The sequence below is a fragment of the Penicillium longicatenatum genome (genome assembly GCF_028827895.1).
Source record: "Penicillium longicatenatum strain IBT 33135 chromosome Unknown contig_4_segment0_segment0, whole genome shotgun sequence".
Classification (NCBI taxonomy): domain Eukaryota; kingdom Fungi; phylum Ascomycota; class Eurotiomycetes; order Eurotiales; family Aspergillaceae; genus Penicillium; species Penicillium longicatenatum.
This window is the reverse complement of record NW_026643122.1, coordinates 1,027,866-1,040,795: the sequence shown is the minus strand read 5'-3', so window position 1 is coordinate 1,040,795 and position 12,930 is coordinate 1,027,866. Positions and strand designations below refer to the sequence as shown.

At 49.5% G+C, this 12,930-nt stretch overlaps 5 protein-coding genes across 5 annotated transcripts; 3 read left to right on the top strand and 2 right to left on the bottom strand.

Moving 5' to 3' along the window:
• Positions 1-529: 529 nt before the first annotated feature.
• Positions 530-1,616, top strand: N7484_007192 (uncharacterized protein; the record flags this gene model as incomplete). Its single annotated transcript, XM_057117579.1, has 2 exons — positions 530-563; positions 868-1,616. The coding sequence occupies 2 exons, from the start codon at positions 530-532 to the stop codon at positions 1,614-1,616; spliced, it is 783 nt and encodes a 260-aa protein (XP_056970614.1).
• Positions 1,617-2,738: 1,122 nt separating this feature from the next.
• Positions 2,739-3,819, top strand: N7484_007191 (uncharacterized protein; the record flags this gene model as incomplete). Its single annotated transcript, XM_057117578.1, has 2 exons — positions 2,739-2,867; positions 3,112-3,819. 2 exons carry the CDS (start codon positions 2,739-2,741, stop codon positions 3,817-3,819), a joined length of 837 nt encoding a protein of 278 aa, XP_056970613.1.
• Positions 3,820-4,285: 466 nt separating this feature from the next.
• Positions 4,286-4,865, bottom strand: N7484_007190 (GFA family protein; the record flags this gene model as incomplete). The annotated part of the gene is made up of 4 exons (XM_057117577.1): positions 4,286-4,536; positions 4,587-4,650; positions 4,706-4,752; positions 4,814-4,865. The coding sequence occupies 4 exons, from the start codon at positions 4,863-4,865 to the stop codon at positions 4,286-4,288; spliced, it is 414 nt and encodes a 137-aa protein (XP_056970612.1).
• An 804-nt stretch (positions 4,866-5,669) lies between these two features.
• Positions 5,670-7,542, bottom strand: rlmA (SRF-type transcription factor RlmA; the record flags this gene model as incomplete). The annotated part of the gene is made up of 3 exons (XM_057117576.1): positions 5,670-7,223; positions 7,279-7,435; positions 7,487-7,542. The coding sequence occupies 3 exons, from the start codon at positions 7,540-7,542 to the stop codon at positions 5,670-5,672; spliced, it is 1,767 nt and encodes a 588-aa protein (XP_056970611.1).
• Positions 7,543-9,336: 1,794 nt separating this feature from the next.
• Positions 9,337-12,702, top strand: N7484_007188 (DUF1708 domain-containing protein; the record flags this gene model as incomplete). Its single annotated transcript, XM_057117575.1, has 6 exons — positions 9,337-9,526; positions 9,614-9,771; positions 9,825-9,918; positions 9,974-10,202; positions 10,258-12,575; positions 12,629-12,702. 6 exons carry the CDS (start codon positions 9,337-9,339, stop codon positions 12,700-12,702), a joined length of 3,063 nt encoding a protein of 1,020 aa, XP_056970610.1.
• Between the last annotated feature and the right edge of the window lie 228 nt (positions 12,703-12,930).

The window sequence follows — 12,930 nt, the reverse complement described above, 5'->3', positions numbered from 1 at the left end:
GTTTCCTCAAAGGATGGACATGCTATTGTTTTAGCTGATTCAAATGACCTGTTAAATTGTGCGGGCCAATCAATTTTAGCAAATCTTCGCTCGGTACAGGAACTGTGCGAAAAATCTATATTGGCTCTTTCATCCAGTACGGCATAGGGAGCGCTGTCTTGTTGTTCTTTCATTTTTGAGGTAGCCCAACACAACTATTATCCGCTTTTTCTATATCTTAGTCAGTTTCTAAGTGCTCTCTACCCTAGATGATGATTTTTAGGACATATTATGAAATGTGACAGACATTGGTATCGAAATGTAAAGAGGCGGGGTCAGGCAGCTATGCATCTGGTTCGCATTAAAACATCCTGCATATATAGCCGGCCTTGGAAACTACTCATTCCCTTCCAAATCTAGCCAGATCTATTGATACGATCACCCTAGTTTTGGGCTGTTTTTTCACGGCCGATTATGGTGAATAGAAGACGTGACATCTCACGATCATCTACAACCAGTGATTCAAATTCTGCCACCTGATATTCCAGACATGTCAGCCAGGCAGGACCAGAACGTTCTTCTGGGTATTATTGCTAGGTGAGGATTACACATTTTGACCAGGATCATACATGTTTCTACTAGTCAACGCCATTCCGTTAACTTCTACAAAGTCTCCATCTCAACCCTGATTACAGCGATATAGAGATAATTTGCGAAAACAAATCTTTTCCAGCTCACAAGCTTGTCTTATGCCCCAGATCCAAGTATTTCCAAAGAGCTTGTTGCGGCGAATTCAAGGTGAATATAGCGAGAGCAATTAGGAGCCCTTCGAACCGAAGCTAATGGTCTTCTATGGCTCCTAGGAATCTAAAGGAATAATAAATCTAGACACCAAAAGCTCGATACTGATCGAGAAGATACTAGAATTCCTATACACAGGAAGCTATATCCTCGAAGACAATACGACCAAAGTGAATAGTTCTCAAAGCGATAGCGATAAAGAACTAGAATCGAATAATGTCATAGACTCCCAAACAGATGAGAATGCGATGGAGGATATCCCAGATGAAATATACGACATTAATGAAACTGCACTGCTATCCTCAGACGGTACCACAGCAGACTCCATGCACGAACCGCCAAAGAATGAAACCAGACCTCTCACTGGAGAAGCGTCCACCACAGATATCATCGAACTGGAGCCCATCGTCGATCCACTGACCGACTGCCATCCATGCTACTTCCATTTACGAATGTACGCAGAAGCAGATTACTTCATGATCGAAGATTTGAAGACCAGAGCAGAAGAGAACTTCTGTGCTTCATTTATAGATTGCGCTGAGACAGAATTCCTTGCGCAAGTCATAACGGAACTTTATTCAACAAGAGCCAACTATTTGGATCTAAGGGTGCTAGCAATGAAGTTGATAGTCGACAACTTACGAGTTCTTCAGGAAAAGTCAGCCCCGACAATCAATTCTAGCCTCTTGAAAGCGAATCCGGATTTTGCTGTCGATCTATGTATGGCGACAATGAAGAAGTACCTGAGTGAGTCTAGCGGCACCAATCAACCCGTATTCACTGCAAAGTATAAGTATGAGTACAAGCCATTTCAATACGGGCAGTGGAAGACATGAGAACTTCGCGGCGGCTGACTTAGAAAGGGGATAATTTGAGGAAAGTCCTGGAGAATTTTTCCAATTTTCAAACTTCAGATACATATCGCAAATTAGGACATCCAAGAATGTACAATGTCTGTTTAAACTTCAAAAAGCTTCCAAGCGAAACTCGCACCTGGCTCCCTCTATTGCGCGCGGGGTGGGTTTGCAGTAAAAGCTTCGTTACACTGCTTGTTTTGATATTCATGTGTGACTAGACCTGCTATCCTCTCGCTAAAAGCAAAAGAAGAGGCAAATGATAACGATGCCCACTAAATGTGAATTGGCGCTAGTGCCTCTGCTGTGGGTCCCGCGAAAAGAAACGCAGTCGTTATGGAGGAAGCAGATTCCACTCTATTTACCATTCGGTGGGTACGTGCTAACCACTTTAGGATTCAAAATCCGCCAAGACCTCTAGGATGATGTGATCACATATCACTCCAGCCATATCCGCCGTAAGCAGAGGGGAATTCTTCCCTCGGAAGCTTATTAGTAGAGATTTCTACAACTAACCGAACATGCTCTCGTCTGGCTCCACTTTCAAATATCCGTGACAGGCAATATGAAAGTCAAACAGCGAAACGTCTGCCAGACGTGCAGGAAGCGAAAGCTGGGAGTATGAACCACTGAACCTAGGACTCAATCAACACACTAACCTCTATGTCTACATAGTGTGATGGAAAGAGTCCCGAATGCAGCCAATGTGCTTTCTCAGGACTCAAATGTGACGGCTACCCATCAGACTGGACCTTTCTACCCCACACTTCGACGCCAAGACGGAAAAGAGGCCAAGCAGATGCAGAGATAAAATCAACAGAACCGACCCGTCTACAGGTACAGACCATCTTAGATATAGCCCCTTCAATACCTCGGCAAATCCCGAGTCAGCCAGATGCCAATCACCTCTCAGCCTTGATTGTGCAAAGTTATGTTCCGGGAAAAGAAAGAACGCCAAACGTACACAATTCAGATTACTTGGAGCCTAGGATATGTGGATCCTGGGTGGAGGTATTATCCATCCTTCCGTGCCTGAATGCTGGCAGTTTGGTTCTCACAAAAGCCGTCAAAGCATTGGCAGCTACGATAATATCGCGGCCTAATATGGCCAACGCCGATTGCTCTAGTAGCTACCACGAAGCTATACACACACTCCGGAAAAGCTTTGGTGTGAACGGTATTAGTGTGAAGTTTGAAATGATACCGACGGTCATGTGTTTAACCTTGGCAGAGGTAAGCGTTTATCATACACAACAGCCCTTAGTTACATTGACTAATTTACCAAGATGATGATGCCAGACTCAGCTACGGCTATAGCGGAGCATGTCAAGGCTGCAGGACTCCTATTTCATGTCTACGGCCCAGATGCATGTAAAGAGGGATTTATTCATAAGCTTTTCGTTGGTTTTCGTCCTCTTCTGGTTCGTGCGCCGACATATTCTCAAGCTTACGGTGTTATACTGACACTCTCTTTCAGACGATGCAAGCCATTTACCAACGTCAACCCGTCTTCCTGGCTATACCAGCTTGGATTGATACGCCTTTCTCCATATTCGACCCTTCACTTATGCAGCAGCTCCTCAATGAGGCTGTTAAACTTCCATCGCTGCTACAACAGGCCGATAAGGTCATCAAAAGTCCGGAACTGAACCACGCCGAGGTCAGTCAGGTACTGGATCTTTTCATTAATTTTGCTTTACGTCTGGATAACTGGGAAACAACGTTGTTCGTTGATGGTTCTCCGCCCTACTGGCCTCATGGTGATGCTGAAGATACACCCCTCCCTTTCTGGTATCCTAACGTCACCATAGCGAATGCATTTACGCATCTATGGGCCCTTAAAATTATCTGCATGAAAGAGATGAAGCAATTGGCTACTTATCTTCCCCATGACTTGTTACGGGAATCGCTATCTGCCAGACGGCTCCATGTGGGTCTTGCTGAGAATGATCTACTGATGATAGTGCTTGCGAGACAAATACATTTGAGCGTGGAGTTTTTGTTGCAGGATGAGATGGAGCTCTTCGGTCCGGCGTCTACTTTCTTTCCACTCAAGGTGGCTTATCAAACGTTCAAAATGAGTGGAGTCGGGTATGAGGTGGATATTGCTTGTATTGAGAGCATTCTGGACCGACTTGATCGAAAGGGACTACTCTCTGCTCGCAGCTTTGTGGTTAATTGGTAACGCCCATTGGATGTACTTGAAATTTTGGATAAGCAGGTGAATTGGAGGGATCCATGTATGTATTTACGACACCATTCACGAGACGCGCATAGATAGCAAAGTTAAAATCTTTTAATAGGACCCAACAGATACTAAGATTTTCAATTTTTCAACTTTTCTATGTGCATAACAGGTTGTGTGGTGACCTGTAAGGCCTGTAGTAGGCCATCAGCTGAATTAAACAAGTTAAGAACACCAAACCCGTGGGCATTTACCTGGTTAATTCTGTTCTACCTTTCAGAAAGTTTTGATGGACCAAATATCCTCAATCGATTTCAATCAATTCATCCTATTTACCATTATCAACCCAGCAACTAGTTTCGGCCTTTGATCCACCCACCCCACCCCCACACAAGCGTCTTATCAAGCAAACCCCACAATCAAACACCGGACCAGACCTACTCCATCCAATCCACTCATTCCACAATCACCCAAACATAGGCTCCTGCTTCGCACCCTCAACAGCAGCAAGGTAACTAGGCCGGTCCTTGACATAGAACTCAATATCAACCTTGCCGTTCATGTGTGCCTCCTTATTATCCAAGCCACCAGCCTTGACGCAGGTCATATCCGGCATAACCTCCAACTCGGTGTAGAGGCTTGAGCCGCAGGTTGGGCAGAAGAAGTGCTTGTTGATTTTTCCGCTGTTGCCGATGGCGTCATAGGAGGTTGGAGTGCCTGAGCCGAGTTAGAGGATGGTTTAAATTTGTAATTGATGTTTCACGCACCTTTTGTCACCTTCAAGCTGTTACGGGGGACGACGGCGTTTGATGTGAATGCGCCTCCGGACCACTGTTTTTGTTATTATCTTGTAATTTTTTGTATTTCAGGTCATTGTGACTGTTACCTTCTGGCAATCGGTGCAATGGCAGAGAGCGGCGAGGTACTTGTCCACTGCAATGAATCCGGTTAGTTATTTTTTGGTGGATTTGGTTGCATATGCAATGATACGAACCTTCGGCGGTGTAGTGGATAGCACCACACATGCAGCTACCGGTGAGAGTCATTGTATATTGTAGAGAAGAAATAAAGTAAATAAGGTTGTTTGGCGTGTGTACCTTGTGGGAATCAAGATGCAGAAGAGAAGCGGGGGTTCACCCGTCATGACGGCGTTTTATACTTGATCACCCTCGGCGTTCGGGGTTTGGTTTTTACCCCCCACCTTCAATCGCCGAGGGTCGTCCGGGTTGTAGAGCCGTGGTTGGATCTGCGGTATTGATTCGGTGATTACAAGGACCAGGGCTCGAGTGTTACATTTTCTTTTTGGGTATGTTGGGGGATCCCAGATGGTCAATTGGGAAGGGAATAAGCTCTGACCTTAAAGGTTTGCTCGTCATACATAATAACATCCAAATACGTCCACGGGAAATTGCTGCTTTTGGATGGACATTCATTGCTATCCTAGGTCAAACTGTATATACATCATCCGTACGCACACGAAACAGATCAACGCCGACTTCCGACAAGCAAGCACGACGAACAAAAATTCATAACAGATAAATTCATAGAGAAGGGAAATTTCAGTAGATAACCAAGAAAAAAATGAAGTATATGGAGTCAAATTCAGGAAACAGGAACCATCAAAGAAAGAATATGAGAAGGGAAGTAGCACTTGAGAAAAGAAGAGGTATAAAGCCGGGGTATAAGAGCATAAAGATCCTGGACTCAACCAAATCAGGAAAATGGAAACATAGAATGAAAAGAGGTTATGAGTGAGGAGGAGTGAATGATATCAGCCGGGATATCGGAGTAAGAGAGAAGGTAATCGACTAGGGTAGAGGGAGTTGAGTTGGAAGGCAGAAATAGATGCCCTAAGTTTTTGGTTTTTTGTTCGCGCCATCGTCTTGTGACCCGCTGTCTGGACTCTTGCGCTTCTTATCCTGTTCATCTTCTCTTGCAAAGCTTGGTCCACTTTGTAATGCGGGCGTCGGGAAGGTGAGGGGACTAGGCAGAAGGCTGGAGTCTGGTCCTGAACGGCCAAAACCCCATTCCGGGAAGAAACTTGACGGCGACGGAAGGAGAGCATCCGAGACAAAGCGGCTTGGGAGGGCAGAGATTGGCGTCTCGATGTTATTCGAGTTATTGCCATTGTTCATGGAATTGCCAAATGCATTGCTCTGTGACTGGGTGACTGGTGGTGGTGGACGAGCAAACGGATTCGGAGGGCCTTGGGCGCCTGCACTGAGAATCGCCCCGGCCGACGGTGAAGGTGGTGGCAGGACCACACCACCCGGCGTAGGATTCTCGCCATTCCCTCGAGCGGGCGTCGTCTTGTTGCCAGCAGAATCTCGTGAAGAGGAGTCGGCCGTTGCACTACCCCGATCGGAGCTCTCACTTGGAATCTGAACCTTCAATTGCGGGCGTTTGGATGGAATCTGGCCACTATTCATTCGCTGGACCGGCTTGATCTCCGGGACTGAGGAGGTCGATTGTGGACGCGGAGGCTCTGGAGCGGGATTCACAAGCTCTGCTCTAGAGCTCGAGTCCTCATGCGATGTATCCGGCTTGATGTTCTGGTTCACACGGGGGGGTTCGTACATAGAGGGACCTGCTCCGAAATGGCGGGCTAGCACAGATCCTCCGTCGTCAATGGGCGTGAAAATGCTGCGAGACTTGGACAAAAATTTCGGCTGGGGCGGTGATTGACTATCTGGCTTTAGGCCACCCGACGTATTATCTGAGCGCTCGGGGATCTCGGGCATGTTGCGCTTCTGGGTATCAGGACCAAATGATGGAGGCATTGACCCCCGCCCCTGGTCCGCCATGTAGGCCTGCGTGACCTGCTGCACCGGCGCATGTGATCCAGGTGGCATTCCCATCTGCTGTGAAGTCACGGCATGTGCGTGCTGGAAATGTTGCTGAGGCATCTGTTGAGGTAGACCATGTGGATGGGGCATTCCTTGGGGAGGTGTTCCTTGAGGACCTGGAGGATGGGCATATTGGGCGTACTGTGCGGGGCGCGGTTGATTCATGGCAGAGTGAACGTTCGGATTGTACATGGATGGATTGGCCATGTAATAGCCATTTTGCGCCGCGGGTGGCGGCGGCGTACCGTGATGCGGACCAAGATTAGAGCTGACGCGACGAGCGTGTGTATTCTGGGTATTCCTAGACGAGGGACGAGAGATCTGCGATTGCGGGGTGCCATGTCGCGTCGGGAGACCGTTCTGGATGGGAGGGGACGCGGAGGGCGCATGATTAACGTGCTGGAAACCGGACTGGTGGAGATGAGGGGGAACGGCAGTGTGGGATTGTGGAATTTGCATGTCCTCGGGGGCCGGTGTGTGATCCTCATCTTCCTCGTCGTCATCGTCACGCTTGCCGGAGAAATCATCTGGGCCTTTGTGCTCATGAGGGCCACCGAACTGTAACACTGTTTAGCAATTGCCTCCTGCCACTGATTCAAGAGGTGTCACCTACATATTGATACCGCCCAAGAGCCTCGTGCATGTCGCATGATGAGTACTCATAAAGCTTCTTATTGTGCCCAAAAATGATGACCGCGACGTCGACGGAACAAAGAACAGCCAACTCATGCGCCTTCTTGAACAGACCACCCTTTCGCTTCAGGAATGTGCTACAACTGATATTAGCATCGATCAGACGAGAGGACGTACCCACAACTTACACTGAGCGATTGCGATCATCCTTGATGGCTTTGATCTCGATCTTTCTGCGACCCATTTTGATCTATTCCCCAAACGCGCGTGATGGTACAGGAAAAGGAGTCGCCTCGTCCGGGACGGCAAGTTTTACAACCAGCACAGGCGACTCAAAATTACTCGAGAATAAAGGTCTATATTTCACTGCGCAAGTGGGACATGTAGCAAGAGCCGTGTGTTTGTGAAGTATTGCGCGATGCTGCAGGATTCAAAAGCTCGAGGGCAATGTCTAAGACTCGGTGGGTATCCGATAAAACAAAGGAAGGAATGAGAGATGGTGGGGATGAAGGATTCAAAGGGAACCACGGATGCGAAAGCGTGGAGTACACCTTGATGGGGGGGGCTGATTGACGATGCAGACAGAAAAGGTTGATTCTAAAGATAGAATCATTCATTATCGAGGGAAAGAAAAAGGAAAGGAGGGGATGAGGTAAGCCATGTGTTGGCCTGAGGCTGAGGGGCTATTAATAACTGGCTTATGTAACTCATGTATGTCTATCACAGTGGATCCCGTGATCCCCCCGCCATTGGTCCAAACACCGCAGGATCAGGGTTTCGCGGCTAAAAAAACTAAAACCAGCAGGAGAACGTCAGTGCTGAATCGGTTCTGATATCAATGGGGCCATATGGGGCTTGGCCTAAGCTTCCCGATCCAAGTTGCATCCCGCCGTTTATTAGTGCAATGTTCAAGCATAAGTATAAGTATAAGAGGTCCCAGTGGCCCGTCCTGAAACTTGATGTTCCCACGTTTCATCTTCCAGGGTTGCCGTTACAGGACCCTGGAGTACTTCCTACCGCGGATGAGATTATAAGAACCTTGAACTAGTCCATAGATGTATGTAGATCCAAAAAAATATCTTTATGCTCTATCTTCAGTATTTATTCCAAGCCAAGCCTCCAATAGAACGACCCATCCAGCCAACCATGGGGTTCAGCTTCGTGATTGGTTCCCGCGTCACCAATGGACCTGTACAATCCGTTTCTCTCCATTGTACCCAACTATAGTACCGAGTAGATGGCTATAGGTCATTGGTACATATGATAGCTTCGTTGTCATGACACAATTCCAGTTAATGTAGATCCAACACTGAACCCTCCCCGTCCCCAAATCCTGGATCGAGCCAAAGTCAATTTTGAGATGATGATCGCCATCGGTATCATCCATTCCGCAGAGTACCTTTTGCTTCACATGTGTATAGGTCGCACATTGTACGCGTCGCCCTATTCTTTGGTTCGTAGTTGGGCTCTTAGTCTTCCAAGAGATTTCCTACTACAGATCAAGAAAGCCAAACCCTGAACAATTAGGGACCAAAACACTGCTAAAACCCAACAAAGAGGGGGGGCGGTCGAGACCCAACGGTTAGTGTGATTCAATCCCGTTTTTACCCCTGAAGTCACCAACATCACCTTCACGTCTTGACGTTTTCCGTCAATGATCTGTTTTTCCTTCGCTATTCTCTCCTTCTGATCTCGATTCACTGGTTGATCCCTTTTGCCCTTACCTACCTCTCTAGCAGAGAGCACAGACTCCGTCCTAAGGAGATCGTTTACCTTCTTTTTTTTTTTTTTTTTTCTGCCTGAGCCTGTTCCGGGGCTGCAGGACATCCCGGCCGGGTTAATCTCTTATTTTCCTCTTCACTTCTTCCAATTGTTAAATTATCTGTCGGTCTTCTGCAGTACCCTTTGGAAATCCATCCGCTAATGTTTATTTGTTGACGCAGATCTTCAAGAAAAAAAAAAATTAACGGAGCTAACCGACACGCGTGCCCGAGCACACCTCCCCTCGATTTCCTAGCGGTCGCGTGAATCTTCCGAAATGCCGTTCTTTTCTCGCGTCTTCCGGAGTAAAGACTCCACCGCGACTAAGAAGCAGGCCAAACCAGCTACCACCGCGAACCCAGCCCCCGCGAAGCCAAAATGGACCGATGCCTGGCAACGGACAGAGGTCGCCGCCGAGGAAGTGCAAGACCTCATTCGAGGCTGTGCGCAGGAATTGAAGGCGCGAGGTGGGTTGACATTTTCATTCCAACCATGTGGTGGTGTTACGGCTGCCACGCGCATACTTCGGATTGCTGATCATTCGTTCAATTTAGCTCTCGACACCCCATTCTTGCTCCTTCCCTTCCGTCCCAGTTCTGACCCTAGTGCGGCCCGTACATTCATACGAAATTACTTCAATCAGTCCTTCGAGCAGGGTGCCCCGGTCAGCGGAGATGCCTTGATGCAGGAGCTGCGGCTCAATGAGCCGATGGTAAGGATTGTATCCTGGGGTGGCAGTAGGGCGGTCACTAATTCACGGCACAGGTTCTTTGCAGTGTTTTGAAATGGTGTTGGAGCAGATTGCCTGGCGGTGTCGTTACTTGGGAAGCCTACGAGCTGTTCAAGGTTGGCGAACAAGGTACGTGCACCAATTGTAATTTGGTGGAAAATAAATCCGCTAAACAAGACCATAGATTCGGATTGGGCCCGCGATGCTTTTGCAACTTTCATCCCTATCAGTGTCGACACCGATGCTCGCTCCAAGATTATCTTCGATTTCTTCGACCTTCTTGCAGCGATCGCGGCGCACGGCAAATCCAATGGTCTGGGTGGCCGCAAGCTGTCGCGTTATGCCGGATGGTGGGCCTTTGAGCACCACGATACTGGAAAGGGCTTCGAAGCCTCCTATAAAAATTGGGCTGCGTATGAATGCTTTCAATTATACTTTTTGGACAAACCCTGACTTTGGTTGACATAGTGCCGCCGATGCGACAAGCCACTTATTCTTTGCTTACTTGCGCTCTCTTTCCCCCGAAATGCCTCGTGGTGTGACTGGTATCTCATCGCTACCTATCTCCCTCCAGTCACTCGTTGAGGCCACCGAATATCCCCCAGAAACCCCGACTCTCCTCCAAGTTACGACCACTAAAGTTGTCATGATTGTTGATACCGTCTCACCCACACCCTTCTCTTTGTTGCGCCGCGCAAAGAACTTTGAATACCGCGACGAGCACTGGCATCTGCAAGAGTTCGCCAACTTTGAGGACCCGATTAAAGCGCTGACCGACGAGTGTCTGCGTGTTTTGAAATGTATCTCATCGACTAATGAGTCAAGTGTTTCGAGCTCGAAGCAGTCAACTAGCTTGCGGGATGCGTCATGGTCCCGTTTTGAGGACATTGGATTTGGTGGTTCAATTGAGTCGGACCCGGAAGATGAAGAAAAGCAGGCTCCAGCCCCAAAGACCGACACTGCTGCTAGCATCAACACGGCGCCTAGGTCGCAGGGTGGTGATCTGGGACGTCCCACAACCCCATCCTGGGCAGACTTTATGTCGTCCGGCTTCTCGGATGATAATCCCCTGAAGGCCCCGGTTGGTCTCCTCTTGCCGCCAGACAAGGTCCTTCCCCCGATCGCGGCTACTCGCGGCCAGAGCTCTCAATCGCACAGACGTGCTTTGGCCCCTGAACCAGCCCTCGAGCCAGCTGAGCTGGCCAGCATTAACACTTTGGATTTGGATGATTCGTTCTGGTGGGTCTGGATCACCAGTCTGTCTGGTGATGAGCCGTCTTCGCGCAAGGCCGTGTTTGGTCGCTGTGCTCTCCTTGAAACTGTCATTCGGGAAACCAAATGGCTGGTTCTCGAGGAGCAGATCAAGGGTGCTGCCCCTGAACCGGAGGCAGGCGCACAAATTGTTGAGAAGAAGAGCTTCTTCAGCTTTGGCAGTCGGAAGGGAACTAAGCTCGGTCGCCGAAAGTCTTCTGCCAGGAAGGTGGACTCGGTGGAAGACTCCTACAAGCGGGCTAACAACCAAGCTCAGCAGAGCAAGACTAGCATTGGTCCTGACCAGCACAAGCGAATTCAGGCCGCGGCTGCAGCTCTTCAGAAGAAGAATCGTGAGCAAGAGGCCGAGGCAAAGGATGCCGGGGGTCAATCGCGTTCTGACGCTTATTCGACCAAGACTAACTCAGTCCTTACTCTCCAGCCGGGTATTGTGAACGAGGCTTCATCGGCCATGAAGTGGGCCAGCAACTACGACAAGAACACTTTCCGTACTGCCTATCTTAACAACAGCCGCGCTGGAACAGGTGCCGTGTCTGGGGACACCGGTGAGCATGTTCCCGAGCCAACGGAGAAGCCCGAGACACCTTCAGCTCCCCTTCCACCCAGCACATCTAAGTCTGGACCCCCGCCGCCTCCAAAGGACACTGCTGCCGTGGGCACTCCGCTGCCGCCCTCGCCTGAACCAGCCAAGAAGACTTTGGCTAAAGCCGTGACCTTCCCTGAGGAGGACAAGGAGAATACCAAGGATGCCCAGGCTGTCGTTGTTGAGCAGCCCGCCGAGTCTGAGACCCAGACTGCTGCCGATGAAAGCAAGAAGCTCAAGAAGAAGGCCGGTAACACTGGTGGCTTCAAGAGCATGTTTGTCAGCAAGAAGAAGACCGACTCGCCTCCTGTGAAGGTCGGTGTCAGTGACACTAGCTCGGCCGTGGCAGCTGCTCGTGCGGCTCTCGAGGCCAAGGCCAAGGCTGCTCAAGGGGCCCCTGTTAAGGAGTCACCCCCCAAGGCTGTCCTCAAGAAGAAGCCCGTTGCCGGCCAACAGTCCACTGTGACGGAAGCCCCTATTCCGAAGCCCGTCAAGCCCTCTACGCCTCAGCAGCCCGAGCCCGTGGCTAAGCAGCACGCTCAGATTCTTGGTACCGGTAGCCCGCCTCAGACCCGCCGCGCTGTTGAATACGACGCATTGTCCCGTGTCGATACCAACGAGCGCGATGCCGCTGACCAAGAGTTCTCCAAGTTCGACCAGGGTCCTCTGGTTGAGCAGCCCGCTTTCGTTCCCGAGGATGGTGATGAACCCGTCACTCCCAACCCAGCAACTGAGCCTGAACTTCCCCAAACCCCGACCAACGGTCGCGAGGAGAAGATCAAGCCTGTGAGCCCTCTGAACGCATCTGAGGACCGGTGGAAGCAGATTCGCGAGAACGCTGCCCAGCGCACTGCTTTCCCGACTGAGGAGCCCGATACTCGCACCAGCCAGTCGGAACGTACAGATGAGGGAGACACCAGTGGTGAAGAGAGTAAGTACTACCATGATCATATCATCTCGTTGTCCTACTAACATTCTACCCAGCTATCGAATCTCGTGTTGCTCGCATCAAGGCCCGCGTCGCCGAACTCACCGGCGACATGGAGGCCGCCCGCTAATTCAGCCTACTCTAACAGAGCCTGTTCTTTTAGTCACATTCACCTTCAACCATAAGACTACCTTCACCTGGGCCAACCTAGTGTCTTATCGTCTCTTTCCTCATCATTCGCACCCCTCTTGACCAGACTTCCGTCTGTTCTCGTGCTTGCTATCCTCACGTCTCACGATTTAAAGTCATGTCACTCTCATCTCATGAATCCAAGAGACAAGTCCGACAAGGAGCCCTG